Source organism: Euleptes europaea, chromosome 1, assembly GCF_029931775.1.
Source record: "Euleptes europaea isolate rEulEur1 chromosome 1, rEulEur1.hap1, whole genome shotgun sequence".
Lineage (NCBI taxonomy): Eukaryota > Metazoa > Chordata > Lepidosauria > Squamata > Sphaerodactylidae > Euleptes > Euleptes europaea.
The window spans coordinates 30,095,758-30,121,433 of record NC_079312.1 but is presented as its reverse complement, the minus strand read 5'-3'; the positions used below and the strand labels follow the sequence as shown (position 1 = coordinate 30,121,433).

The window sequence follows — 25,676 nt, the reverse complement described above, 5'->3', positions numbered from 1 at the left end:
CAGCTGTGGCAGGCATCTTCAGAGGAGTAACACTGAAGGACTGTCCTTCAGTGTTACTCCTCTGAAGATGCCTGCCACAGCTGCTGGCGAAACGTCAGGAAAGAAAATACCAAGACCACGGTTACACAGCACGGATAACCTACAAGAACCAATGAACTCTGACAGTGAAAGCCTTCGACAATATTCGTGTTGAGTGTTGGCTCACCACCCACCTCACAGCAGAATCCCTGAAGTCAGGACACCAGCCAAGAACGTGAAGCTGCTTCGCTGCCTCCGACCAAGGCCTGTCTGGCTCCAGGAGCAGCCAGAAGGATGCCTTTGGAAGTGCATAACCAGAAGGCAAGAAGGTGATGTTTGTCCTCTCCCTTTTTGCCCCAAGCACCTGGTATTCAGAGGTATACCTGCACATGTATTCAGAAGTATACCTGTAACATGTACATTCCTGGGCATGCCAACAGGCTCTCCTTCATGCACACTTTGAAGCACAATAAATACAAAAAGCAGGGCCTTGCACGACAGCAGGTTCCTTCCAGAGCTCTTGTCAAGCTCACATGTGCACCTAGGTACCCCAGCCCATCGCATGGACACCTATTGCTCGGCCAGCCCGTGCACGCATGCTGCTGTATCCTCAAGGCTCCCTGCCCACAGGGTGGGAACAGACATGTCCGGTGCTGGAGCTGGGTTGCTTGTCCAGGAGGCCAGCATGGAGTCTTCATGTTCATGTGCTCAGCTGCAGTTTGTGAGCGATGGGGGTGACCATGGCCCAGCATCTGAAATTCAGGACTCTGGGTAAGGACAACCGCAGACCCCTTTCAGCTGTGCGCCATCCGGTCAGGGAGGCAGCCGGGGGGGATGCTGCTGCCAGCTGGGCTCCTTTTGCCGGCACTCTTCCACCACACGAGCCAGGCTCTCGCCAATCCATGCCACTCGCCTCCTGAGGCTGCTCCTCTGCTCACGGCCCGCGCCAGGGCCGGCCAGGGCCAACAGGAAGCTGAACAGCTGCGAGGGCAGTTGGTAAATGGGCACCGAACGGAAGAGCTCGGGGATCTCAGCAGCAGGAAGGAGCTCCTCGAAGCAAGCAACCATATAATTGTCCCTGGCCTTCCCGGCCAGAAAATCGGGCATGATGCAGTTGAGGGAAGCCAGGAAAGTGCTGTCTGGCTGGAGGGGCCACCGCACGCCTTTCTGTTCTTGGCCCAGCCATTCCGCGCAGCCGGCCACAGCGCCCTGGGAGAAAAGCAACACGATGGCTCCGCCTCCTTGCAACACCTGGTGCCTCTGCGCGTGGAGCCACTGCATGGGCCCCTGGGCCCCCAGCTCCCCCCGGCTCCACAGCTCCAGGGATACGGAGACCTGGAGCTGGGCCAGGGCTGCAGCCAGGACTCCCACCAGTCGTTCAAAGCTTGCGTTGTCCGGAGAGTAAAGGATAAGCACAGGGCGTCCCTGAAGCATCCCTGCAGAGAAAGAGAGAGAATATCGGCTTATGTCAGGGTACTTTACAGATCAAGCATCTAGAAGGAGCTTCCCTCTCCCATCTCCCAAGTCACAAACTGGATCTGGGACAGTCATTATTACTGGTTGAGTATCCCTTATCTGGAATGCTTGTGACCAGAAGTAGGGTTGCCAACTTCCAGGTAGTAGCTGGAGATCTCCTGCTATAACAACTGATCTCCAGCCGATAGAGATCAGTTCACCTGGAGAAAATGGCCGCTTGGGCAATTGGACTCTATGGCACTGAAGTCCCTTCCCTCTCCAAACCCTGCCCTCCTCAGGCTCCGCCCCCAAAATATCCAGGTATTTCCCAACCCAGAGCTGGCAACCCTAACCAGAAGTGTTCCGTATTTCGGATCTTGCCATATTTTGGAATATTTGCATATACATAATGAGATATCTTGGGGATGGGACCCAAGTCTAAACACGGAATTCATTTATGTTTTATATATGTATTATATACACTTTAAACACATTGCCTGAATGTAATTTGAAACTGTTTTTAATAATTTTGTGTACACTGAACCATCAGAAAGCAAACTGGTGCACTGCGGAGGGCCTGTGAATAATGGCTGCATGTGGACCCCAAACCTCCAGTTTTCGGATCATTCCGGTTTTTGGATGTCCAGTTAAGTAAGGGATACTCAACCTGTATTTTTTTTTTTTAAAAAGAAACCCTAGGTTGCAAATTTGTATCAAAGCTGTGCCATCTAACCTGGAAACTTTGCTGTCTAATCTAAGATGTGGCTACTTAGTGGGGATCAAAATGTACTCTGCACATTCTCAAAGGCTCTCTTTTTTATTTGTACAGGATTGCTTGTACTCAGATAAGGGTCTGAGGCCAAGCATTCAGCTTAATTGGTGAGGCTAAGGCCTTGTGAGCTCTGGCTTGAACAAAGCAACCATTTTATTTTTCCTGTGTTCACTGTCTTCCGTAATGCGTGTATGGAGCAGTCTGGGTTTGGTTTTATGTAATGAACACCTCTGGTGTGATGTACCTCTCTCTCTTTCTCCTCCTCCTTTCCTATGTGAAAAATACAAGATTCTAACGGGTTACCTCTGTCATGCCACTGTAGCAAAAACAGAGTCTGGTGGTACCTTGAAAACGTACACACACAAAAAAGGCAATTGGTGCAAGGGGAAAGTAAATAATTAAATTGCCCCTATGCTTGGGAGGGGCCGTGGCTCAGTGGTAGTGCCTCTGCTTGGCATGCAGAAGGTCCCAGGTTCAATCCCCGGCATCTCCAGTTAAAGGGACTAGGAAAGTAGGTGATGTGAAAGACCTCTGCCTGAGACCCTGGAGAGCCGCTGCCGGTCTGAGTAGACAATACTGACTTCGATGGACCAAGGGTCTGATTCAGTGTAAGGCAGCTTCATGTGTTCATGTGACGTTTGAGTTAAGAAAGATCCCCCTGAGGAAGCATGTGCAAAACGTGTAGGGGCAATTTATTAAATACTTTCCCCTTGCACTAATTGCTGTTTTTTTGTATTCGTTTGGTTTGGTGCGGCCCTCTTTTGTTACCTTAAAAACTTACACATTTATTATGGCACAAGGAGGATGCCGTCAGATTTCATGAGCCAAAGGGTACATGATCAGTATATAAAGCTCCCCGTATTCTTTTAGTATATACTTATACCAACTTAGCAACCCACTTTGTGTATCCAGCTCAGCAGCACTGGCCTATGAAGGCTTATGCCACAATCAAGTTGGCAGACTTTAGGGAACCGTGGGATTCTGTGCTTATGCAGCTACCCTTCAAAAATGCACAATGAAAGGAAAAGGTGGGTGGGGCCAATAAAAAGGTTGAGTAATAGCTTAAGTAATCCCTAAGAGACAAAGGATGTATTTAGCAAATAATGAACCATTGTACTTTTTTTCCTTGGGGGGGGGGGGGGGCTGAGAACACAGACAGTTACACTCCTGGCGCCTGGGAGCGCTCCTTGCTCATTTTAACACCAAATTGCCTCTTTCCATTTTCAGAACACTGGCCCTACCTTGTCCTCAGCACACTAAAAGCTTTGACGAAAAGGATGCCGCTTGCGTAGATATTACATACAGTCCGAGACAGAGCCCAGCCCAGCCCATACCTGCCTTGTGTGTTAGCTGCAGCATCAGCGTGAGAGTGAGCAGAGGCCTGCCTCCAGAGAATTATAGCCCCTCATGCATCGCAGAGGACATAAGAGTTGCCACCCTCCAGGTACTACAAGTCAACAGAAAATATGACACCCCTGTGTTGTATGTTAGGAGGCAAAGCAAATCCAACCCAGAAGGGCATACAATGACCACAATTCAACAATATAATTTCCGCTTATCAGTACACATCAGAGAATCTCAGAGAATCTATTCATATCCACAACAACATTCTCTAGTTATTTCATTGTAACAGCTGAAATTTATGAAAACAAAATATAGTCCCTTATTCCATAGGGAATATGCTGATATGCATAGATGAAAGTCATTCAAATGGAATACAATGGAATAATGAGAATGGAATAACTAGAGAATGATGCAATGGAATAACTAGAGAATGTTGTTGTGGATATGAATTGATTCTCTGAGATTCTTTGATGTGTACTGATAAGTGAAATTATATTGTTGAATTGTGGTCATTATATGCCCTTCTGGGTTGGATTTGCTTTGCCTCCATGTACTAGCTGGAGATCTCCTGCTATTACAACTGATCTCCAGCCGATAGAGATCAGTTCACATTGAGAAAATTGCCACTTTGGCAATTGGATTCTATGGCATTGAAGTCCCTCCCCTCCCAAAACCCCACCCTCCTCAGGATCCACCCCAAAAATCTCCAGGTATTTCCCAACCCAGAGCTGGCAACCCTAATGTGACAGCAAGCAGAAAGGCCTGCCTCAGGAGGATTACAGCCCCTCATGCATCGCAGAGGAGGACAGTATGAGCACTCGTAATATCCACCCTCCTTGCACGGCTGCAGCATGTGTGTGAGGCACCGCCCACATTCCAGAATGATCCAGCAACGCAACTCCCAGGAGAGTTCTAAAGTTCCTGGAACTGTGATGTAGAAACCCCCATTGCTTCTTGAGGCCTGATCCTCACCTCCAGAACTGTAATCCTCTTTCAGGATCCTCAGCCAACCTGCAAAGAGTTGGAAGGTTAAGAGGATCACTTCCCAACCACATGATGTATGAAGGCAAAATGAACCAGCGGGACCAGTTCAGGATCAGGAATAGCCATCAAAGAAGGATGGGCAGGGATGAGATTCTCAGTGAGGGCCATCAGGGAATGACAACCTGTCTGGGCAGCCTAAGCTGGAGACGGGATCTACCGGTCAAGGAGTGTCTCCTGTGGCTGCTAGGGAACCCCCAGAAGACCCACAACCTTGCTCAACAGCACCCAGGTCTCGAAACCTGTACCTGATGCTTAGGGTTGCCAACCTCCAGGTACTGGCAGAAGATCTCCTGCTATTACAACTGACCTCCAGCCGATAGAGATCAGTTCACCTGGAGAAAATGGCCACTATGGCAACTGGACTCTATGGCATTAAAGTCCCTCCGCTCCCCAAACCCCGCCCTCCTCAGGCTCCGCCCCCAAAAATACGCCGTTGGCGAAGAAGGACCTGGCAACCCTACTGATGCTGCCCGAGTAGGAAAAGTAGCTTGTCCTGTAACTTTTGTGTTACAGAAACAAGACAGGTCAGAGGAAGGTACTTTTCCCCACATCACCAATGTCAATATAAAACACCAGGGCAATACTTGGGGAAGCATAGTGTGCAGGCCACATGGGAATTCTTAGAAGGATTGGACATAAGGCAGGAACAGAACGGGGTGTGTGGATTGTGATGATTAAAGGACGGAGTAGAAGAAGAAGAGTTGGTTTTTCTATGCCGACTTTCTCTAACACTTAAGGAAGAATCAAACTGGCTTACAATCACCTTCCCTTCCCCTCCCCACAACAGACACCCTGTAAGGTAGGTGGGGCTAAGAGAGCTCTATAAGAGCTGTGACTAGCCCAAGGTCACCCAGCTGGCTTCATGTGGAGGAGTGGGGAAACAAATCCAGTTCACCAGATTAGTGTCCGCTACTTATGTGGAGGAGTGGGGAATCAAATCAGGTTCTCCAGATTAGAGTCCACCGCTCCAAACCACCACTCTTAACCACTACCCCATGCTGGCTCTTCTGTAGCAGAGTAGCAGAGAATGGAGATACAAGGGGGTTGACAAGTGTCCAAGGCCAAAGATTAGAGGCTGGGAAGGACGTCTTAGCTGTACCTTTCAGTGTTTCCTTCTTGAGCACCAGCACCAACAAGATAGAGCCGACTGCTAGGAGAACCACCATCCAGGCCAATCCCCTGTGCGTTCGGCAATCTGCTCAAGGGCATCGAGGGGAGGAGAGCATGCGCAAAATTAGTGAGTGACCTTGGCTCCTAGCCCTACAGTGCCCAGGCCCCTCTAGACCAACTGGTGATTTTGCCATAGTCTAAGGCAAAACGTGGCTTTGGGTTGGTCGCCCAGCCCCCTTGGCTATTAGACCCCAGTTCCTTTCCTATTACTTCCTAGTTTCATGGCGTTCAGCTGACCATTGGTTAAGAGCCTAGAGGTGATACTGGACCCAGCCTTACTGCTACAGAAGCAAGTTAATGCAGCTGCAAATAAATACCAAAACAATGCTTTCTTTCCAACTTCATTTAGCCCCATCTTGACTCAGCTGATCTGGCCACCTGGATCCGTGCCATAGTAACATCAAGAGTAGACTACTGTAATGCACTCTACATGGGTCTGCCCTTGAAGTTAGCTTGGAGACTCCAGTTGGTAGAGAATGTTGCTGCTTGGTTAATATCAGGAGCTGGAGGGAGCATGCACATGACACCCATTCTGCAGTCACTCTGCTGGCTGCCCATCAGTTACCAGGTTCAGTTCGAGGTACTGGCTATCACATGCAAAGCCCTTCATGGCTTTGGATCCCCCTGTCTACAGGACCACCACTCCTGCTATGCTCTGCCATGATCAGCTTTGCTCATCTGAGCAGGGCCTTCTGCGGGAACTGACCTGAAAATGGGCAAGATCAACAACCCCTCACACATGTGAAATTCCCTGCTTTGGCCCCCACCTTGTGGAAGGGTCCACCCGAGGATGTCAGGAAGTCTCCCACGCTTCTCTCTGTCCACAAACTATGTAAAACCGAATTGTTCAGGAGGGAATTTTTATAAAGATAGTAGGGCTACATCATAACAAAAAGTTTCAGGAAGGCACTTTTATAAAAAGAATGGGACTGTGAACGACAACTCTGTACATAGTATGTATTATCTGTTTGCTGTAGGCATTATCCTACTCGTGCTGCTTTGTTTTTTATACTTCTGTAATATGATCTCCTGCATTGTTGAACGTATCACATCTAACATGTATGCTTTGTTTCAGATTCCTGTAATCCTAGTCCTATTACATTGCTTATTAGATGTCTCCTATTTATTCCATTGGCTTACACTGTGTGATCTGCCTTGAAAGCTGGGCTATAAATAAGCAAATAAACACATTTTAATTAAAAAAAATGTGTCGTTAGAAGAAATGCTTTGCATTTGGATTCTGCTGGGACCAAGAACCAATTCAGCCCCCTTCTGGCCATGCAGAATTCATAGTATGGATTGTGGCCAAGAACTCCTTCTTCCTAACTGGGGCTGTGCTCCTAAATTCACACAGGCAGTCCTGTCTTGCAGCCTCTGGGTGGCCTTGGCAGGGTTCAAGAGTCACCCCTTTTCCCAGTTTCCCTGGCCTCTGCCTCAGGATCCAAGGGCACTCACATTTCTCCAGGGAACAGGCCCAAAGCACGTCCATCTCACCGTCCTCTGAACCCCACACCTGTAAAGAACAATAAACAACCACAGGTTTGTGGAAACACTCTGGCCGGGATCACAGGTTGCATCACTCAAAGGGAGCCCAGCCCGGAAACAGCCCACCCTGTAGTTAATCCAAAGTTACAGTCGTGATGCTTAGCGTCTATATAGAGCGTTCAGTGTTATTACATTCATTAGTTCTGTAACTCTTCACAACAACAGCCGTGCCAGGTAATGATTCCAGTGTTGCAGGCATGATGAAACCAAGAGATAACAGCTTGCTGGAGGCTGCAGTTTGAGTTCCCAGCAGAGAGCTTTTAGCAAAGAATTCATCAGAGAAGATCCGAACCCACCGTTTTCCGGTTTGCAGGGTTAGGACACATAAAGTTTCCCAAACAGGGCAAATGGTGCTTCCCCCAGGCCATTTCAGAGTGGGGAAATGGCACCAGGGGCTCTGGGAAGGCTTAAACCTCATCTCATGCAGTAGTTCCAATCTGAATCAGGCCCCAGCATTCCTGGTGGTGGTGGGAAGTGCCGTCAAGTCACAGCCGGCTTACGCGACCCTGTAGGGCTTTCAAGGCAAGCGACATTCGGAGGCGGCTGGCCATTGCCTGCCTTTGCGTAGTGACCCTGGACTTCCTCGGTGGTCTCACACCCAAGTACTAAGCAGGGCCAACCCTGCTTCGCTTCTGAGATCTGACGAGATAAGGTTAGCCTGACCCATCCAGGTCAGGAAACGCCTGGTAAGTGAGTTAAAACAACCACTGAGAGATTCATACCCGGAACCCTCCGCATATCATCTGGCTAGAGCCTTAGCTACTACAGGCAGGGTTATCAACCTCCCGGTGGGGCTTGGAGATCTCCTGAAATTAAAACTGAGATCAGTTCCCCTGCCAGGAAATGGCAGCATCAGAGGATGGACTCTATGGCATTCTGCATCTCTACTGAGCTCCCTCCTTTCCCCAAAGTCTGCCCTCCCAGGCGCCACACCCAAATCTCCAGGACTTGCCTAAACCAAACCCGGCAACAATTACTATAGGTGGTCTCAACCTCTTCTTAACCAGCGTGGTGTAGTGGTTAAGAACGGTGGTTTGGAGCGGTGGACTCTGATTTGGAGAAGAGGGTTTGATTCCCCACTCCTCCACATGAGCGGCGGAGGCTAATCTGGTGAACTGGATTTGTTTCCTTACTCCTACACATGAAGTCCATCAAAATCTTGACAAGAATATGCCAACAGATATGGAAAACAAAACAATGGCCCACAGACTGGAAACGATCCATTTACATTCCAATTTGTTAGGATCTGAAACTCACTTAATTAATCTGCTACCATTCAGAGTGATGGATCTTGATTTTGGCTTATGAAAATAAAGGTTAGTCACACACAAAAATACCACAGAGTCGTTTTCTTAATCAAATCAATTATTTACTAACTAATCTCAAGGATAGGGTACATGGATTAAACAATAAACATCCTACATATCTAAGTTTCCTAGACTTGTTAGACTTCTCTAGCAGTTCCTACGCTTACTCACGAGTAGCCATTCTCACAGGGAGAATGTGCTCCTCCATGCTTGCAGGTTGGTAACTTACAAGTAACTAGGACACAGTTTCTCTTTCAAACAAAGGATATACCAAAGCAGTAAAATGTAGATTACTTTGCCTACGTGACCATATGACACGAATGCAATGGCGATCTGCTCTTCCTGACCATTTGGCTAATTAACCCTTTGACTGTCTGACATGTAATGAATCTCGCTATCTAAGACCCAACACAATTCCCAAGAAAGGAGACATCAAAGATTTCAGCAACTATCGGACGATCGCATTAATTTCTCATGCAAGTAAAGTGATGCTCAAAATCTTATAGCAAAGGCTGTTACCATATATGGAATGAGAAATGCCTGATGTTCAAGCTGGTTTCAGAAAAGGAAGAGGCACTAGAGATCATATTGCAATTATACGCTGGTTACTGGAGCATACGAGTGAATTTCAGAAGAAAATCAGCTTGTGTTTCATAGATTACAGCAAAGCTTTTGACTGTATGGATCATGAAAAGCTATGGCTGGCTTTAAAGGAAATTGGTGTACCACTACATCTGATCGTTTTGATGCGCAACCTGTACTCTGGACAAGAGGCCTCAGTTAGAACAGAATATGGAGAAACAGAATGGTTTCCAATTGGCAAAGGTGTCAGATAAGGATGTATTTTATCTCCCTATCTCTTCAATCTATATGCAGAACATATAATTAGGAAAGCTGGATTAGATTTAGATGAAGGTGGAGTGAAAATTGGAGGGAGAAACATTAATAATTTGAGATATGGTGATGACACAACATTATTGGCAGAAAATAGTGAAGATTTGAAACGACTACTGCTGAAAGTTAAAAGAGGAAGTGCCAAAGCAGGACTACAGCTGAACATCAAGAAAACAAAAGTAATGACTACAGGAGAATTACATAACTTTAAGGTTGACAATGAGGAAATTGAAATTGTTCAAGACTTTCTATTCCTTGGCTCCACCATCAACCAAAAGGGAGACTGCAGCCAAGAAATCAGAAGGAGATTGAGACTGGGAAGGGCAGCCAAGGATGTGTCACTGGCCACCAAGACTAGATTAATTCATGCCATCATATTCCCTATTACTATGTATGGGTGTGAAAGCTGGACAGTGAAGAAAGCTGATAGGAAGAAAATAGATTCCTTTGAAATGTGGTGTTGGAGGAGAGTGTTACGGATTCCGTGGACTGCCAAAAAAGAAATCAGTGGGTTCTAGATCAAATCAAGCCTGAACTGACCCTAGAAGCTAAAATGACTAAACTGAGGCTGTTGTATTTTGGTCACGTCATGAGAAGACAAGAGTCACTGGAAAAGACAGTCATGCTAGGAAAAGTTGAGGGCAGCAGGAAAAGAGGAAGACCCAACAAGAGATGGATTGACTCAATAAAGGAAGCCACAGCCTTCAATTTGCAGGATATGAGCAAGGCTGTCAAAGATAGGACGTTTTGGAGGACTTTCATTCATAGGGTCGCCAGGAGTCGGAAGCGACTTGACGGCACTTAACACACACACACGAAGCCAGCTGGGTGACCTTGGGCTAGTCACAGCTCTCTCAGCCTACATCACAGGGTGTCTGTTGTGGGGACGGGAAGGGAGGGTGATTGTAAGCCGGTTTGATTCTTCCTTAAGTGGTAGAGAAAGTCGGCATATAAAAACCAACCTTCTTCTTCAACAAATTCCAAAGAAGAAGATTCCTTCTCCTGGGAATAAGTTGCACCACTCAGCCATCTGTACAGAAAATTTTTCCTGTCTAGAATCAAAGGTTATAAATTATTAGTGAAGATGCTGACAGTGTCTATCTATCATAATCCTAGGGATGTTCTCTGTTCTTTAAACTGCCAGGACCTGTGAATGGATGGCAGGGAATATTCCTCTCCAATCCCTCCTCCACAGCACATCCAAGTGAGATGTGGGGCTGCTTCCCAGTGTCTCTGATGTTACCACTGATTCTCGAAAGCAATCTTGCCCTGCAATGGGCTGCTTCCTTCCCTTTGTCCATGGCTTGAATCACAAGGTTCTTACATTTTACCTACGGCAAAATCATATGGTCCACCCTCACTAGGCTGAGTGACAACATGCCAGGAGGGTGAGAACTTCAAAGCAGATAAAAGGAAGTATTTCTTCACACAATGCATAGTTAAATTGTGGAACTCCCTGCCCCAGGATGTGGTGATGGCTGCCAACTTGGAAGGCTTTCAGAGGGTAGTGGACATGTTCATGGAGGAGAGAGCTATTGTCAGGCTGCTATCTCGGTTTCGGTATTGTTTCTGTGTCGGTACTGTACTGTCTAGCCTCAAGGCCGACCACACATACCAAGGCCTGGGAATACTGCTCCTGGGAATGTTGACTCTGTCTGTGTATGCTGATGTTGTATAATCTCCCGCCATTTACTGCCTTATATTATCGTTCGGCTAGTTTGCCGCTTGAGGGGACTGGTACAGGAGCAGTGGCAATCTCTTAAAGGGACTCTCTGGATGTTGACGTCGGAGGATACTGATACTCGTTTAGATCTTCAAGACTTGGATCAATTACTGGACGATGCCCGGTTGGCAACTGAGGATTTACAAGTACTAACTGGACTTTTGGAAAATCTTATTTCTCGAGAGACTCTTTCCTCTAGTTCTACCATGGCAGGAGCCCCGCCGGAGGGTTTTTCCCTGATCCCGGATGCGGCCAGCTGTCAGGCTGAAGCCAAGCGAGTCGCTATTCGCACCGCTCTTCTCCTTGTGGAATGTACAAAGGACACCCCGGTCGCCACCTTGGCTCAAGCTTTGACCTCGACTTTTGGAGCAGATGCACCTGCACTGGCGGTTCGAATACAACCCTTGCTGGGCGGGGAATCCGACCCCATACTCTCACTCCTGGAAACAGAACTTTTACCGCGCATTACGGCGGAGGCTGCCCTAAGACTTGAGAACGCCAAAGTTCTTGCGGAAAAGGATGCCGCCGAAGCGGCTAAGGTCGCAAGAGAGAGAGAGGCTGCTGAAGCAGCCAAGGCGGCAGCAGCAAGGGTTAGGGATCGGGCGAGAATGGATACGCGCCCCAAGGACACTGTACAAGGGCTATCAGGTCTGTCTTTTCCCCCGGCGTTCGTCCCGTCGCGCGCGACCCAACGCGCACGCCGTTTGGCTGACCGACGTCGAGACTCAGGAGAGTCTGAAGACGAGGATCTTTATGGAGATAGCTCTCAATGGGCCACGAGCTTCCGGACCAGTAAACCTCATCTCACTGGTGGCCCAAGTGAGGAGGTTCACCTCTTACGAGCCCAGAATCGGGAGCTCTCCGACCGTGTTGATCAACTCCAAGAACTGATGGAACGTATGCTTCAGGATAACAGGCAATTACAACAAACCCTGTTAGCCCAAGCACAGCCTGTTCCGATACCGGGTCAGGGGGTGCCCATCCAGCCACCCCAACCACCCGCTAATGTGCCTGCTCCACCCTTGCCTCCCGGAGCTCCCGTTGTTCCTCCGCCCGGACCACCCGTGCAACCGGGCCAACCTGCGCCCGGCCCTTGGAAGCAACTTAAATTGAGGACTACGTACGACGGATCTCTCGAGACTTTGCCTTGTTTCTTGCATCAAGTGGACAGTTATATGCGAGAACAAGGACAACTTTTCCCCACGGAAGATAGCCGGGTGCGTTATGTAGCTTCCCTTCTGACAGGTAAAGCAGCTGACTGGATGGTCCTCCAGTTTGACACCCGCTCTCGGGCTATTCGTTCCCTCAACAACTTCATGACTGCTCTGAGAAGGAGGTTTGAAGACCCCTTCCTGGGGGAAAGAGCCAAAACGGAACTCTTACAACTAAAACAAGGCTCTGCTACAGTTCGAGAATTTGCCGATGAATTTCAACGACTGGCAAGCAAAATTGTAGGCTGGCCCGAGACCACCCTAATTCATCATTTCAGGGAAGCCTTGCACCCTGACGTTCTGAACTGGTCATACATGCGGGGCGATCCCGATACCCTTGAAGACTGGATCCTATTGGCCGAGGAAGTGGAAAGCTGCCGACGCTTTATTTCCCTAGTCCGTCAAAAGCACAAGGAAAAAGGCACCCAAAAGCCTCAATCCAAGGCACCACCGCCCGTCCCACGAAAGCCTCCACGTCCGCCCCAGGAACGTGAAGTCCGATTTCAGAGAGGTGCCTGTCTTACTTGCGGAGAAATGGGCCACTTTGCAGCTGTTTGCCCGCACCGCCATGAATTATTTCGTCCCAGCACGACGACCCGTGCCAGAGGTCGTCCACCACGCAGAGGCACCGCGGCCACCCGCAGCACAGCTCCGGGAAGACCCACACCCTCTGCACTCCATGCCGGAGACCCAGCCTCCCTGCCTACTACCAACGACCCCGCCGGGTCTCGGATTACAAGTGCCCCATTGGGGGACAACTTTCCCTCTTCGGATGAGGAAAATCCTTGGAATTCTCTAGCCTTAAACCTGGAATCTCCCCTCGACTTGTCAAAAAACGGCTCCGGTCTGTGGTGAATGGAGCGTCTCCACAGACCTCTCAGGATCCTCCTGTTAAACCGAATGCTCCTACCAAAATCAAAGAAGTGGACTCCACCGTCTACGTGGATGCAGTTTTACACCACATTAACGGTGGCCCACAACTACCCGTCAAAGCACTAATCGACTCCGGTTGCTGTCGCACTCTCATAAGCGAAGCCACTTTTGCTGCACTCAGAGCCGAATCTGAGGCTTTACCCGCCCCTGTCCAATTTGCCCAAATGGACGGGAGCCATTTCCAGGGGGGTCCAGTTGATCACCGCACCATAGGGGTGGCAATGGGAATTGGCTCCCACTGGGAGCAAATAGACTTCACTATAGCCCCTATCCGTTTTGAAGTGGTCTTAGGTATTAACTGGATTAAAGGACATAGTCCCAGTATTAACTGGGAAACAAACACTATCTCCTTCGCCAGCCCCATGTGCGATCAGCACCGGCAGAACTTTGCACTGTTATATCCGCCCGTCCCAGCATTGGCCTCCAATGTCCCAGCACTTCCAGTCCTACCTAATGTATATCGAGACTTTGCGGATGTCTTCGACCTTAAAGAATGTGATACCTTACCCCCCCACCGGGCCTCGGACTGTACAATTGAGGTGGTCAAGGACTGCACATTAACCAAAAGTAAAATTTACCCTATGAGCGTTTCCGAGCGCACTGTTCTCCGGGACTTCCTTGACAAAAACCTCGCCAGAGGGTTCATTCGCCCATCGAATGCCCCGAACTCGGCCCCCGCGTTTTTTGTCCGAAAAAAAGAGGGCGACCTTCGTTTATGCATTGACTTCAGGAAACTCAATGCGGTTACCCAAACCAACGCCTATCCTATCCCATTAATATCTGATATTTTGGGACAGTTACAGGAGGGCCGGGTGTTCTCCAAGTTAGACTTGGTGGAAGCCTACTACCGAGTCCGCATCCGCGAAGGAGATGAGCACCTCACTGCCTTCTCTAGCTGTTTCGGTATGTATGAATTCCTCGTGATGCCGTTCGGATTAAAAGGGGCCTCGGGGGTCTTTATGCAACTCATCAACGAAATTCTTCATGACTTGCTGTATCGCGGGGTGGTGGTTTACTTAGACGACATTCTTATTTATTCAAAAACCATGGAAGAGCATGTAACTCTAGTCCGAGAAGTTCTGCAGCGCCTGCGCGACCACCAACTCTTTGCAAAACTGGCTAAATGCGAGTTTCATCAGAGCCAGCTCACATTTTTAGGATACATAATCTCCCACCAAGGTCTTCGCATGGACCCTGTCAAAGTCCAAGCCGTTCTCGATTGGACTCCTCCCACCAACCGCAAGCAAGTGCAACAGTTTTTGGGATTTGCGAACTTTTATCGAGGATTCAGTTTCGTTTCGTCCTAAAGCATGTTCCTGGGAAGCAAAACGTTCTCGCAGATGCCCTCTCCCGGTTGCCACAATACCCGGTAAAACTCGAGAGACCAACTGACTCTCTGTTCACCCCTACGCAAAGGGGAGCCCTTCCTGTACTGGCCGTGCAAACTCGATCTCAGCAACAGCATCCCAGATCCAGTTCTCCAGCACCTCCAACCCGAGCGGCTACCCAACCACCCTCGCAACAACAACGAACCGACGATTCCACTCCTCCAACCCCACCGGCTGCCCTACCGCCTACAATCTGTGCACCACCGCACGTAAGCACTACCCCCATAGCTGGTCCTAAGACTACTATAGCCGGGGGGGGGGGTTCCCGCCAAGGTTCCCATCTCCGAATCCTTTTTAAATACCCTTCGGAACCACTGCCTTTCTGAACGCTCCACTCACACCCTACCCCCTGGGGTAATAGAACAGGGAGGCTCATGGTACAAAGACTCTAAATTGTATGTACCCAAGGCACTTCGAAAAGACGTCTTACACTTAGCTCATGGAGTAAAAACAGCTGGACACTTTGGATTCCTAAAAACTCTCCACTTATTGCGCAGACAATTTTGGTGGGGGGGAATGCGTTCCGACGTTGACTCTTTTATTCGCAGCTGCCCTGTTTGCGCCACAGTGAAGCGATCACAAGGCAAACCCCCGGGGCTACTGCAACCTCTAGAAACACCCACCAGACCATGGGAAGTGATTGCTATGGACTTTATGACTGATCTCCCTCTCAGCGGGGGAAAAACTGTATTATGGGTTGTTACCGATTTGTTTTCCAAGCAAATCCATTTAGTTCCATGCGCAGGGATCCCCTCTGCTCAAAAAATGGCCCGCCTCTTCGTGACACATATCTTCAAATTACATTCGTTTCCGCGCAAAATAATCTGTGACCGCGGCAGTGGCTTTGTTTCCAAGTTTTGGAAAGCATTCCTCAAGTTGGTGGGGGTGGAACAAGGATTGTCTACTGCATACCATCCTCAAACCGATGGTCAAACTGAACGTGTAAATGCTGTCCTTGAATGTTATTTACGCTGTTATGTAAACTACCACCAAGATAACTGGGTAGAACTGTTACCTTTTGCAGAATATGCCTACAATAATGCTGTACATCAATCTACAGGTTTTAGCCCATTCTATGCAGTATATGGACAGGATTTTGGTCCTGTTACGCCCAGAAGTAATGTGGAGGGGGAGGGAGATCCTGACGTCGCTTCCTGGGCACACACCCTCCGTACCACTTGGCCTTGGCTCGTTAGCAATCTCGACCGAGCCAAGCGCAAATACAAAGCACAAGCTGATAAACATCGTTCCCCCGGGGGCGAACTGCGAGTGGGTAAATTGGTCTATCTTTCCACCAAAAACCTACGTTCCACCCGTCCGTGCCTTAAACTCAATGCTAAATTCATTGGCCCTTTCCCGATCACACGGGTCATAAATCCTGTCACGGTGGAATTAGCTCTCCCGAAAACCCTGAGGCGTGTGCATCCCGTTTTCCACATTAGCCTCCTGAAGCCCCATACGGCCTCTCCACAATGGCATCCCGATCCGCCCCCCGAACAGCCCATTATGGTGGGGGGGGAAGAGCACTTCGAAGTCTCCAAAATCCTTGACTCTCGTGTTCACCATGGAAACCTACAGTATTTGGTCCGTTGGAAACACTTCCCCCCCGCCTACGACGAATGGGTTCGTGCACGAGATGTCTCCGCCCCCAAACTAATCGATGCCTTTCACACTGCCTACCCGGACAGACCATCCCCCTTACAGACTGGGAGGGGGCCTTAAGGGGAGCAGGATGTCAGGCTGCTATCTCGGTTTCGGTATTGTTTCTGCGTCGGTACTGTACTGTCTAGCCTCAAGGCCGACCACACATACCAAGGCCTGGGAATACTGCTCCTGGGAATGTTGACTCTGTCTGTGTATGCTGATGTTGTATAATCTCCCGCCATTTACTGCCTTATATTATCGTTCGGCTAGTGAGACTCTCATAGCTGCCATAGTTCCCTGTATGCACTGTATTGCCTTTTTGACCAGTAAAAGCCATCTGCTTGGATTCTATATGACTCTGTGGTGATTTCTGGTTCGAAGGGTCAGGAGCTTACAGCTATTCATGACTACTAGTTAAAATGAATATTAGTCAAGATGCATGCCTATTCTCTGTAGTATCAGAGGAGCATGCCTATTATATTAGGTGCTGTGGAACACAGGCAGGATGGTGCTGCTGCAGTCGTCTTGTTTGTGGGCTTCCTAGAGGCACCTGGTTGGCCACTGTGTGAACAGACTGCTGGACTTGATGGGCCTTGGTCTGATCCAGCATGGCCTTTCTTATGTTCTTATGTCCTTATGCCAAGTCTCCTCATATAGAGGAAGATTTGCAGGACTTCTTTCAACACGGACGCATGTTTTGGGTGGGAAGGGAACATGACTTGCCACAGGCAACGTGGTCATGAGAATCTGTCTTTGCCTTTCATCCACACTGGCTCACTTTCTTAATTTCTTTTCAGGGGGGTGCTGTGGGTTGGACCCTTTTATTCGAAGCATGCCTGGGACGCTCTTTGCACACTGGCAGTCCAGACGCGCAAACGTAGTCTCTGCTAGGTGGGCAAGACTAGGTCAGCTCCCTGTAGGAAGACTCACCAGTTCACTGTTTGAAACGTGGGCTGCTTACTCATGGTTTGGCACCACTGCCTGTTACCAACAACAAGTCGAATTAATTTATTTTCTTAAAATGACAAGCTGCGGCTTACTCGGGAAAGCGATCTGCCTGCAGCTGTGTGACTCACAGTGCAATCCCAAGCAGAGCGATGCCATTCTAGGTCCACTGGAGTCAATGGGCTTTGAAGGCCGTAATTCTGTCTGGGATTGCACTGTCAGCCTCCTGTTAAAAAAAGACAAGCTGGGTGGCTCACTGCAAAGGTTGGGTTCCCTCCATTCTGCAGTTTCCAAGAGCAAGTTTACAGGGGAACCGTTTCCCCCAATGTATAACCAGATGTTCGGTGCAGGGTGAGGTATGGACCACATCAGATGTTTCTGAAATATCCTGGGACACAGAAACCAAATAGCCAATGGAGATATTTGTCTTGCTTCCTATGGTGTCTTTTTGCCCCACTAAAGGTTTCTGGCATGGAGCTAACATTGGAGTTAAGTCTTCTGGCTGCTTAAGGCAGGCAGCAGGAGAAGAGGCTTGGCGAAAGGGAACGGGCCCCTCAGTTCCAAGTAGGGCTGCCAGGTCCCTCTTAGCCACCGGTGGGAGATTTTGAGGGTGGAGCCTGAGGAGGGTGGGGTTTGGGGAGGGGAGGGGCTTCAATTTTTAACTGTGTGATTGGATATAGGCCACTGTTGATAATAGCCTAACATGGTTGTTTGGATACCTTTATACACTAATGTGGACATGCTAACTGGGGAGGATTGTTGCATAATTCTAGGACGTTTGGGACTATCCCTATTTATTGTGGATGGGTTTTTTGAACGCTGGTCTTCCTAGTCCAACTGCTAGCCCACACTGGCTGTCATCAGTAATTTATAATTTCAAGTGTTTTTTATTTTATTTTGAGGGGCCTCCCTCCATTTCTTTTATTCCGATTCACTGGAAGGCAACTCCAATTAATGCTTGTATTTGTATGAAACTAGGATTGCCAGTTCCCTCTTTGCCATTGGCAGGAGGTTTTTGGGGTGGAGCCTGAGGAGGGTGGGGTTTGGGGAGGGGAGGGACCTCAATGCCATAGAGTCCAATTGCCAAAGCGGCCCTTTTCTCCAGGGGAACTGATCTCTATTGGCTGGAGATCACTTGTAACAGCAGGAGATCTCCAGCTAGCACCTGGAGGTTGGCAACCCTAGTTTCAAGGCCTGTTCTTCTGGTCCCTTCGGCCACTGTGGCGGCTTTGAGCAATCGGGTGATAAGGCACGGGGCGCCCATCTCCACCCCACCCGTGTACCGGAGTTCACTGATGAGCTGCCTGAAGTATTTCCAGATTGTTTGGAGGAAAAGCGGTTCCCACGATAAGCAAGGAGGCCCGGCTGGCATGTCAGAAGCCACGGGCGATGGCTGGATTAAAAGATCAAGCAAATGAGTAGTCGGGAGATGAAGCTGAGAGGCAGACCCTGAAGAAATTGTGAGGGAGCAAGAAGATAAAATGCTGTGATAAAATTTGCAATTGGCTCTGCAGCGTCTTTTCTAGCTGTGCCCATCACGAATGGCCCTCAGGCTATACGATCCGTTTGTGATGCACTTGCGCCACCCAATGGACAGTGTCGGAAGTACCAGGAAAGCATTCAAATTCCCAGGTATTTTTGTTTGTGGAACACCTCTACGCGAGCAACTTCATTTATTTATGTACTTATTTATTTACTGCATTTGTACCCCACTTCTTTCCCCGATGGAGACATAGAGAGGCTTACATCGTTCTCCTCTCCTCTGTTTTATCCTCACAACAAACCTGTGAGGTAGGCTAGGCTGAGAGCATGTCCAAGGTCACCCAGCGAGCTTCTCTGGCAGAGCAGAGATTCGAACCCAGGTCTCCTAGATCCTAGTCTGACACTCTACATAATACTGGCTTATTCTTCAGAGGATATATGTATGCACATTTGCATCCTTAGGCAAATCCAGCTAGTGCGTAATATACTTTTTGCCCTTATCTCTTTCTTTCTTTAAAGCATTTCTTGGCTGCCTTTCTCCCTTTTGGAACTCACGACGGCTTACAATATAAATAAAACAAGTATAAAAAGCACAATAAAAACAAGTATAAAAACTCACTAAAAAGTCACAATTTAAAATTTCCAATAAGGACTGCCAATAATAATAGTAAACCAGCCAATTGCAGTCCTAAGTAAAACTGTCTTCAACTGCCTAAACTGTTACAATCACAAGTTCAGTCCTTAGCATTGTGAGTGCTATGTGTGTTTGTGCCATCAAGTCACAGCTGACTTATGGTGACCCCACAGAGTTTTCAAGGCAAGAGACGTTGGGAGGTGGTTTGCCATGGCCTCCCTCCGCCTGGGCTGAGAGAGTTCTGGGAGAACTGTGACTGGCCTCAGGTCACCCAGCAGGCTTCATGTGGCGTAAGAAGATGATGAGTTGATTTTTATACCCCAATTTTCTCTACCTTCAAGGAGTCTCAAACCGGCTTACAACTCCCTTCCCTTCCTCTCCCCACAACTGGTACCTTGTGAGGTAGGTGGGGCTGAGAGAGTTCTGAGAGAACTGTCACTGGCCCAAGGTCACCCAGCAGGCTTCATGTGGAGGAGAAAGGAATCAAACCCAGTTCCCCAGATTAGAGTCCGCTGCTCATATGGAGCACGGAATCAAACCTGGTTCTCTGGATTACAGTCCATCGCTCTTAACCCCTACACCACTCTGGTTCTCCTTATCAATAGTGAAATGTAATTTTAGGTAGGATAGTTAGGAGATACCTTTCCCGAAGGCCTTTCAGGGCTCTTGCCCTTGAAAGCTTATGCAAGAATAATATTTTGTTCATCTTTTAAGGTGCCACAAGACTCCTGGTTATTGTATCACTCTCAGAGTACCGTATATTATAATGGGCCAGCTTGGTGTGTAGGGTTGCCAACCTCCAAGTACTAGCTGGAAATCTCCTGCTATTTCAACTGATCTCCAGCCAATAGAGATCAGATCACCTGGAGAAAATGGCCGCTTGGCAATGGGACTCTATGGCATTGAAGCCCCTCCCCAAACCCCGCCCTCCTCAGGCTCCGCCCTAAAAAAAACCTCCTGCCGGTGGCAAAGAGGGACCTGGCGACCCTAATGCTGGCAACCCACAATAAATCTGAGTGCCTCTTCACAGGACGCAACTTTGTCAGTTCCTGACTGCAAAGCCCAACCCCCAGATCTCCCCTTTTCAGCCCTCACCTGTGTGCACTCTCCTACTTTCATGTCCCTCTGCAGGGCCTCCCTCAGGATCCTATTTCTCTGCAGAAAGGGGGAGAAAAGCAACAATGACTGTGAAGCTCACAACCGCATTCCCCACCCAAGCCAGCGCCCGAGGAAAGGAGGAGGGCTGGGAGAAAGTCTTACTGTGCTGATGGCCTGAGCCATGGGAACCCAGGAGCCCCGCTGCAAGACCCGGAAGGAGGAGTTGCCCTGGGGGCCGACAGTCTCCCAAAGCAGTAGCTGCTGCTGGCGTCCTGGAGAATCTAGGAGAAAGGAAAAAACAGGGCAGTGTCGCCTGCCGGATTCCGCTTGAGCCAGGCCGGCTTTCAGGCTGCAGCGCAGCTCCCAAACTCAGCAAAGCATAAACAAAAGGGTGCGGCTTCTCGTTGCCAACTCTGGGTTGTGATTAGGGTTGCCACCCTCCAGGGGGTGCAAAAAATAGCAACAGCACTGTGGCCAAACTGAATTCTATGCAAACAATAAATCGATAACTAGGCACAGCTGACGCACGGAAAGCTGCTACGAAGCGTCTCCGTTTAAATGATTGGGGCATTATGTGCCCAAGAAGATTCTGTTCAGGATTCCAACAGAAGACTGAGAGGCACCGAGATTGGTCAATTTCACTAAAGCACGGACTTGCATGTGACTGAAGAAAGTTCCTTTGAAAAGGGACAGACACCGGACTTCCCTTTTCACAACTTTAACAAGTGCTGGAATTGATCACTATTGATGGTTTATATGTGGTGTGTATAATATATTTAACATCTGAGACCTTAACGGTGCATTCCTGAGACATGCCAGCGGCCAGGATGAAAGTGCCTGAGGAGGCCGGCCAAGGCCCGCGCCGGCATAAGGTCCCACCGTGCCAGCAACTTACACTGCAGTTTGTGGCCCCAACGCCGGAGAGAAGGCCCGGCCACCAGCCGCTGCAGCGCCGGGCCGGGCCAGGCTGCCGATGGAGCCTTCCGACGGCGTCCAGCCACCAGCAAAGGCCGTGGTGTTGTCCCGGGAGGTGTTCCCGGGGCATCATAGCGTCCCGTTAAGTGTTCCTGGGGCGTCACGGTGCCGGGCTGGGGGTGGGGCCACTGTTAAGTGGCCTCCTAAGCTGTTATGGCCCAGGAACGGCCCTTTTTTTCCTGGTGAGATACGCCACCTTTTAGGTGGCAAATCTCCCGTACAACCCTATGTGGGTTGCATGGATTTTTTAGCTGGGAGGAGGATTCGGCAGGGCTGAAACCTCCTTAGGAGGCAGCGCAGCCGCGTTGCCTCCTAAGCCCGGCGCAGGCATTCCGTTGAGGAATGCACTGTAAGAGTCTTTATGATAGCACTATAGAGGATTGATATATTACTTGCATAGAATTCAGTTTGGCCACAGTGCTGTTGTCATTTTTGCATTGCCAAGGTTAGCACGAATTTTGCTTTTGTTTTTGATAACCTCCCTATGGTGGCTGGAGAACTCCCACTATTACAACTGATCTCCAGCCAATAGAGATCAGTTCCCCTGGAGAAAATGGCTGCTTTGGCAATTGGACCCTATGGCATTGAAGTTCCTCCCCTCTCCAAACCCCACCCTCCTCAGGCTCCACCCCCAAAATCTCCAGGTATTTCCCAAACCAGAGCTGGCAACCCTAGTTGTGATTTGGGTGTGGAGGGTGGGGTTTGGGGAGGGGAGGGATCTCAGTGGAATTGTCATGAGTCCACCTTCCAAAGCAGCCATTTTCTCCGGGGGAACTGATCTCTTTTGCCTAGAGAGCAGTTGTAATTCCAGGAGATTTCCAGGCCCCACCTGAAGGATGGCAATTCTCCATAAAGGCCACCCAAATACACAGCCATTTTCTCCAGGAGAACTGATCTCAGTAGTCTGGAGATCAGTTGTAATATTGGGAGATCGCCAGGCCCCACCTGGAGGTTGGCAAGCCTAGTGCTACTGAACATGCATAGGGCCCATTTTCCTCTCTGCATGAGAGATTAAGAGCCTGACAGTGCAATCCTGAACAGAGGTTCACCCTCACTTGCCCACTGAGCCCAGGTACAGATCCCTGCCACATAAACAGGAAAGCTTTCTAAATATACTAGAAAATCCTTATGATGTACTCAACTTGTACCCTACTTTTCCATCTAAAATACACAACACAGCTGACAAAAGATTTTTAATGCAAGAAAAAAAGTACTCATAAAAACAATCACAATTGTAAATCAATGTTATAAACAAGAAGAAGAGTTGATTTTTATATCCAACTTTTCTCTACCGTTAAGGAGTCTCAAAGTGGCTTACAATCACCTTACCTTCCCCTCCCCTCCCCACAACAGACACCTTGTGAGGTAGGTGATGCTGAGAGAGTTTGGAGAGAACTGTGACTAGCCCAAGGTTACCCAGCAGGCTTCATGTGGCGGAGTGGGGAATCAAACCCGGTTCTCCAGATTAGAGTCCACCACTCTTAACAACTACACCACGGCTCAACAACAGCAACCTAAAATCCTGATTCCATAATCTAAAACACCCACAGCAAAAGATTAAAACTAACCTCTAGGGCCACTCTTTTAGATACTAGCCACTTGGTGGTTGACAGGGCTGAGCTCTCGGGCTCAGCCTGTGGCAGCAAAATGGGTCTGGGGTCATAGTCAGAGGCCCAGCAGTTGCACGCCCTGCCTCCCCACCACATCCAGCAAATTCTGACTGGCTTTCCCACCCACCCCTACCCTCAGCTTGGTTCCCTGGCACTTACCCTCCTGCAGACAACTCTGGAGGTGGGTGCTTCCGTTGCTCCTTACCTGGCACAAAGAGGAAGGATGGGTCACTGGGATGGTGGGACAGGTAGGGGAACAGAATGCTGAGCAATTTGGGAGACATTTAATTGTGCCATTAAATCCCTCCCACTTAAAATCGGTGGGACTCATAAGTGTTTATCTTTGGGCTGGATTGCTATGCCTTCTCTTTTGTTCTCTGGGGTCAATGCAGTAAAAATCATTTTACACCAAAGTCACAATGGAAAATTCATGGCCATACACAAGCCATAGGATTGCCATGTCCCTCTTTGCCACCGGCAGGAGATTTTGGGGGAGGAGCCTGAGGAGGGTGGGGTTCGGGGAGGGACTTTAATGCCATAGAGTCCCATTGCCGAAGCGGCCATTTTCTCCAGGTGAGCTGATCTCTATCGGCTGGAGATCAGTTGTAATAGCAGTAGATCTCCAGCCACCACCTGGAGGCTGACAATCCTAACGTGCCACCTAGGACCCGCATATCTGAAGGAGCTCCTCTCCTGGTACAAGCCCGGAGCACCTTCTTAGATCTGGCCGGAGTTCCCCACTGATTGTCCCTTCCACTTTCCTCAGTCATCTAGCCCCCATCAGAAACCAGGGCTTCCCCTTTGTCACCCCTGCCTCCTGGCATACTCCTCTGGAAGCCATAAGCCAGGCTCCCTCTCTACCCTCTTTGAAATTCTATGATTCACACATTTAAAATCCTCATTGTCTCCTTGTGGCCACCATGAGGATTTTCAACAAGACAAGCACTGGGAGTTCTTTGCTCAGAAAATTCCCAGGCACTGGAGAGGGCATGATTTGGACTGGGAAAGGCGGGCATAAGTAGGGTTTCCAGCTCGGGTTTCTGGGGGGTGGAGCCTGAGGAGGACAGGGTTTGGAGAAGGGAGGCACTTCAATGGGGTATAATGTCATAGCATCCACCTTCCAAAGCAACCATTTTCTCCAGGGGAACTGATCTCTGTTGCCTGAAGATCAGTTCTAATAGTGGGAGAGCTCCGTCAAGTCCATGATTCTATTATTCTAAGTCAGAGCTGACTTATGGTGACCCCTGCTGGGGTTTCCAAAGCAAGAGACATTCAGAGGTGGTTTGCCATTGTCTGCCTCCACATCACGACCCTGGTATGCCTTGGAGGTCTCCCATCCAAATCATAGCCAGGGACAACCCCGCTTAGCTTCTGAGATCTGAAGAAATTGGGCTAGCCTGGGACTATCCAGGTTAGGGCCACAAATGCTTATGGCAGACTACATTCTGTTAATTTTTAAGGACATTTATGCATGGCTGTTTCCTCGCAGACACCTGCCAACTTCTTCGAAGCTTTGCTTTGATTATGCTTGCATTTTCCGACCGTCAGAGGTTGCCTTGCTCTCCCCGCGTTTCCCCCCTGCGTTTTCTGGATGCTGGCTAAACAAGAATCCAGAAAACACAGGGGGAAAGCGCGGGAATCCGTGGGGAGAGCGAGGCGACCTAAGATACAACCAGACTCCTGTTTTATTTTGACAGGCAAACACAGGAAATGATAAAGAAAAATACAGAGACCGTTCACAATAGCCTGAAAATAGGAAGCTGCCTTCCTATACATTGGCAATCTTCCTGATTTTGCTGTACCACGTGTTTGCCCGCTCTTCCGTCAGTGGATAGGAAACAGTGCCAGATGCCTAGATTTTCTCACACATCTCAGAACGCCTCCTGAAGCTGGTAATTTGTGCTCATGGCAACAGATTTATGTGGCCTTGATATTGTGCAAGCAAACAAGCACATGCTGAAAGACGCTTTCCCAAAGCAATTGGGTGAATCAGCAGTGTTGCAGGAAGGCTAAATACCTGTTCCGGAAGGCAGGGAGGTAAAATAATCCACAAGGACACTCCCTACACATTCTCGGTGGACAGAAAGACATAATTTTGCTAGAAATTTCAAGATGCATCTCACGTCACTCGCAAAGGAGCAAAAGATATCTAGCCTGTAACAGATAATTGAACGTAGAGTAGTAGCCTTGGTTTATAACATGCGCTGCAAGGAAGATGTTTAGCTCACAGCATCCATTCAAGAGGAGAAATTAGTCTTGGCTGTTGAAAGCCGATAAGCAATTATCGTAACAAAGAGATACGGCTTTCAGGGAAATTGCTGGGAAATGGACTTTGTGCTTCTTTAACAGGCCATAGTTGGCAACTGGCCTTTTTAAGCCTAGGACACAGAAACTGCTGTGCTGATCAGCTCAACCCCCACCCCCCACTCCCTGCAACTGTTCTGTCTACTGATAAAAGCAAAGCGCATTTGGTTTTTCCACCTC

At 48.9% G+C, this 25,676-nt stretch overlaps 1 protein-coding gene across 1 annotated transcript in view; it reads right to left on the bottom strand.

Moving 5' to 3' along the window:
• Positions 1-831: 831 nt before the first annotated feature.
• The window catches only part of IL17RC (interleukin 17 receptor C), a 45,060-nt gene continuing 20,215 nt past the window's right edge, over positions 832-25,676 (bottom strand). The window contains exons 10-16 of the mRNA XM_056846576.1: positions 23,352-23,397; positions 20,770-20,888; positions 20,605-20,664; positions 7,259-7,316; positions 5,733-5,828; positions 4,562-4,600; positions 832-1,454 (exon numbers count right to left, since the gene is read on the bottom strand). Of these exons, the coding sequence (XP_056702554.1) occupies positions 832-1,454; positions 4,562-4,600; positions 5,733-5,828; positions 7,259-7,316; positions 20,605-20,664; positions 20,770-20,888; positions 23,352-23,397 (1,041 nt within the window). The remainder of the gene's footprint in view (positions 1,455-4,561; positions 4,601-5,732; positions 5,829-7,258; positions 7,317-20,604; positions 20,665-20,769; positions 20,889-23,351; positions 23,398-25,676) is intronic.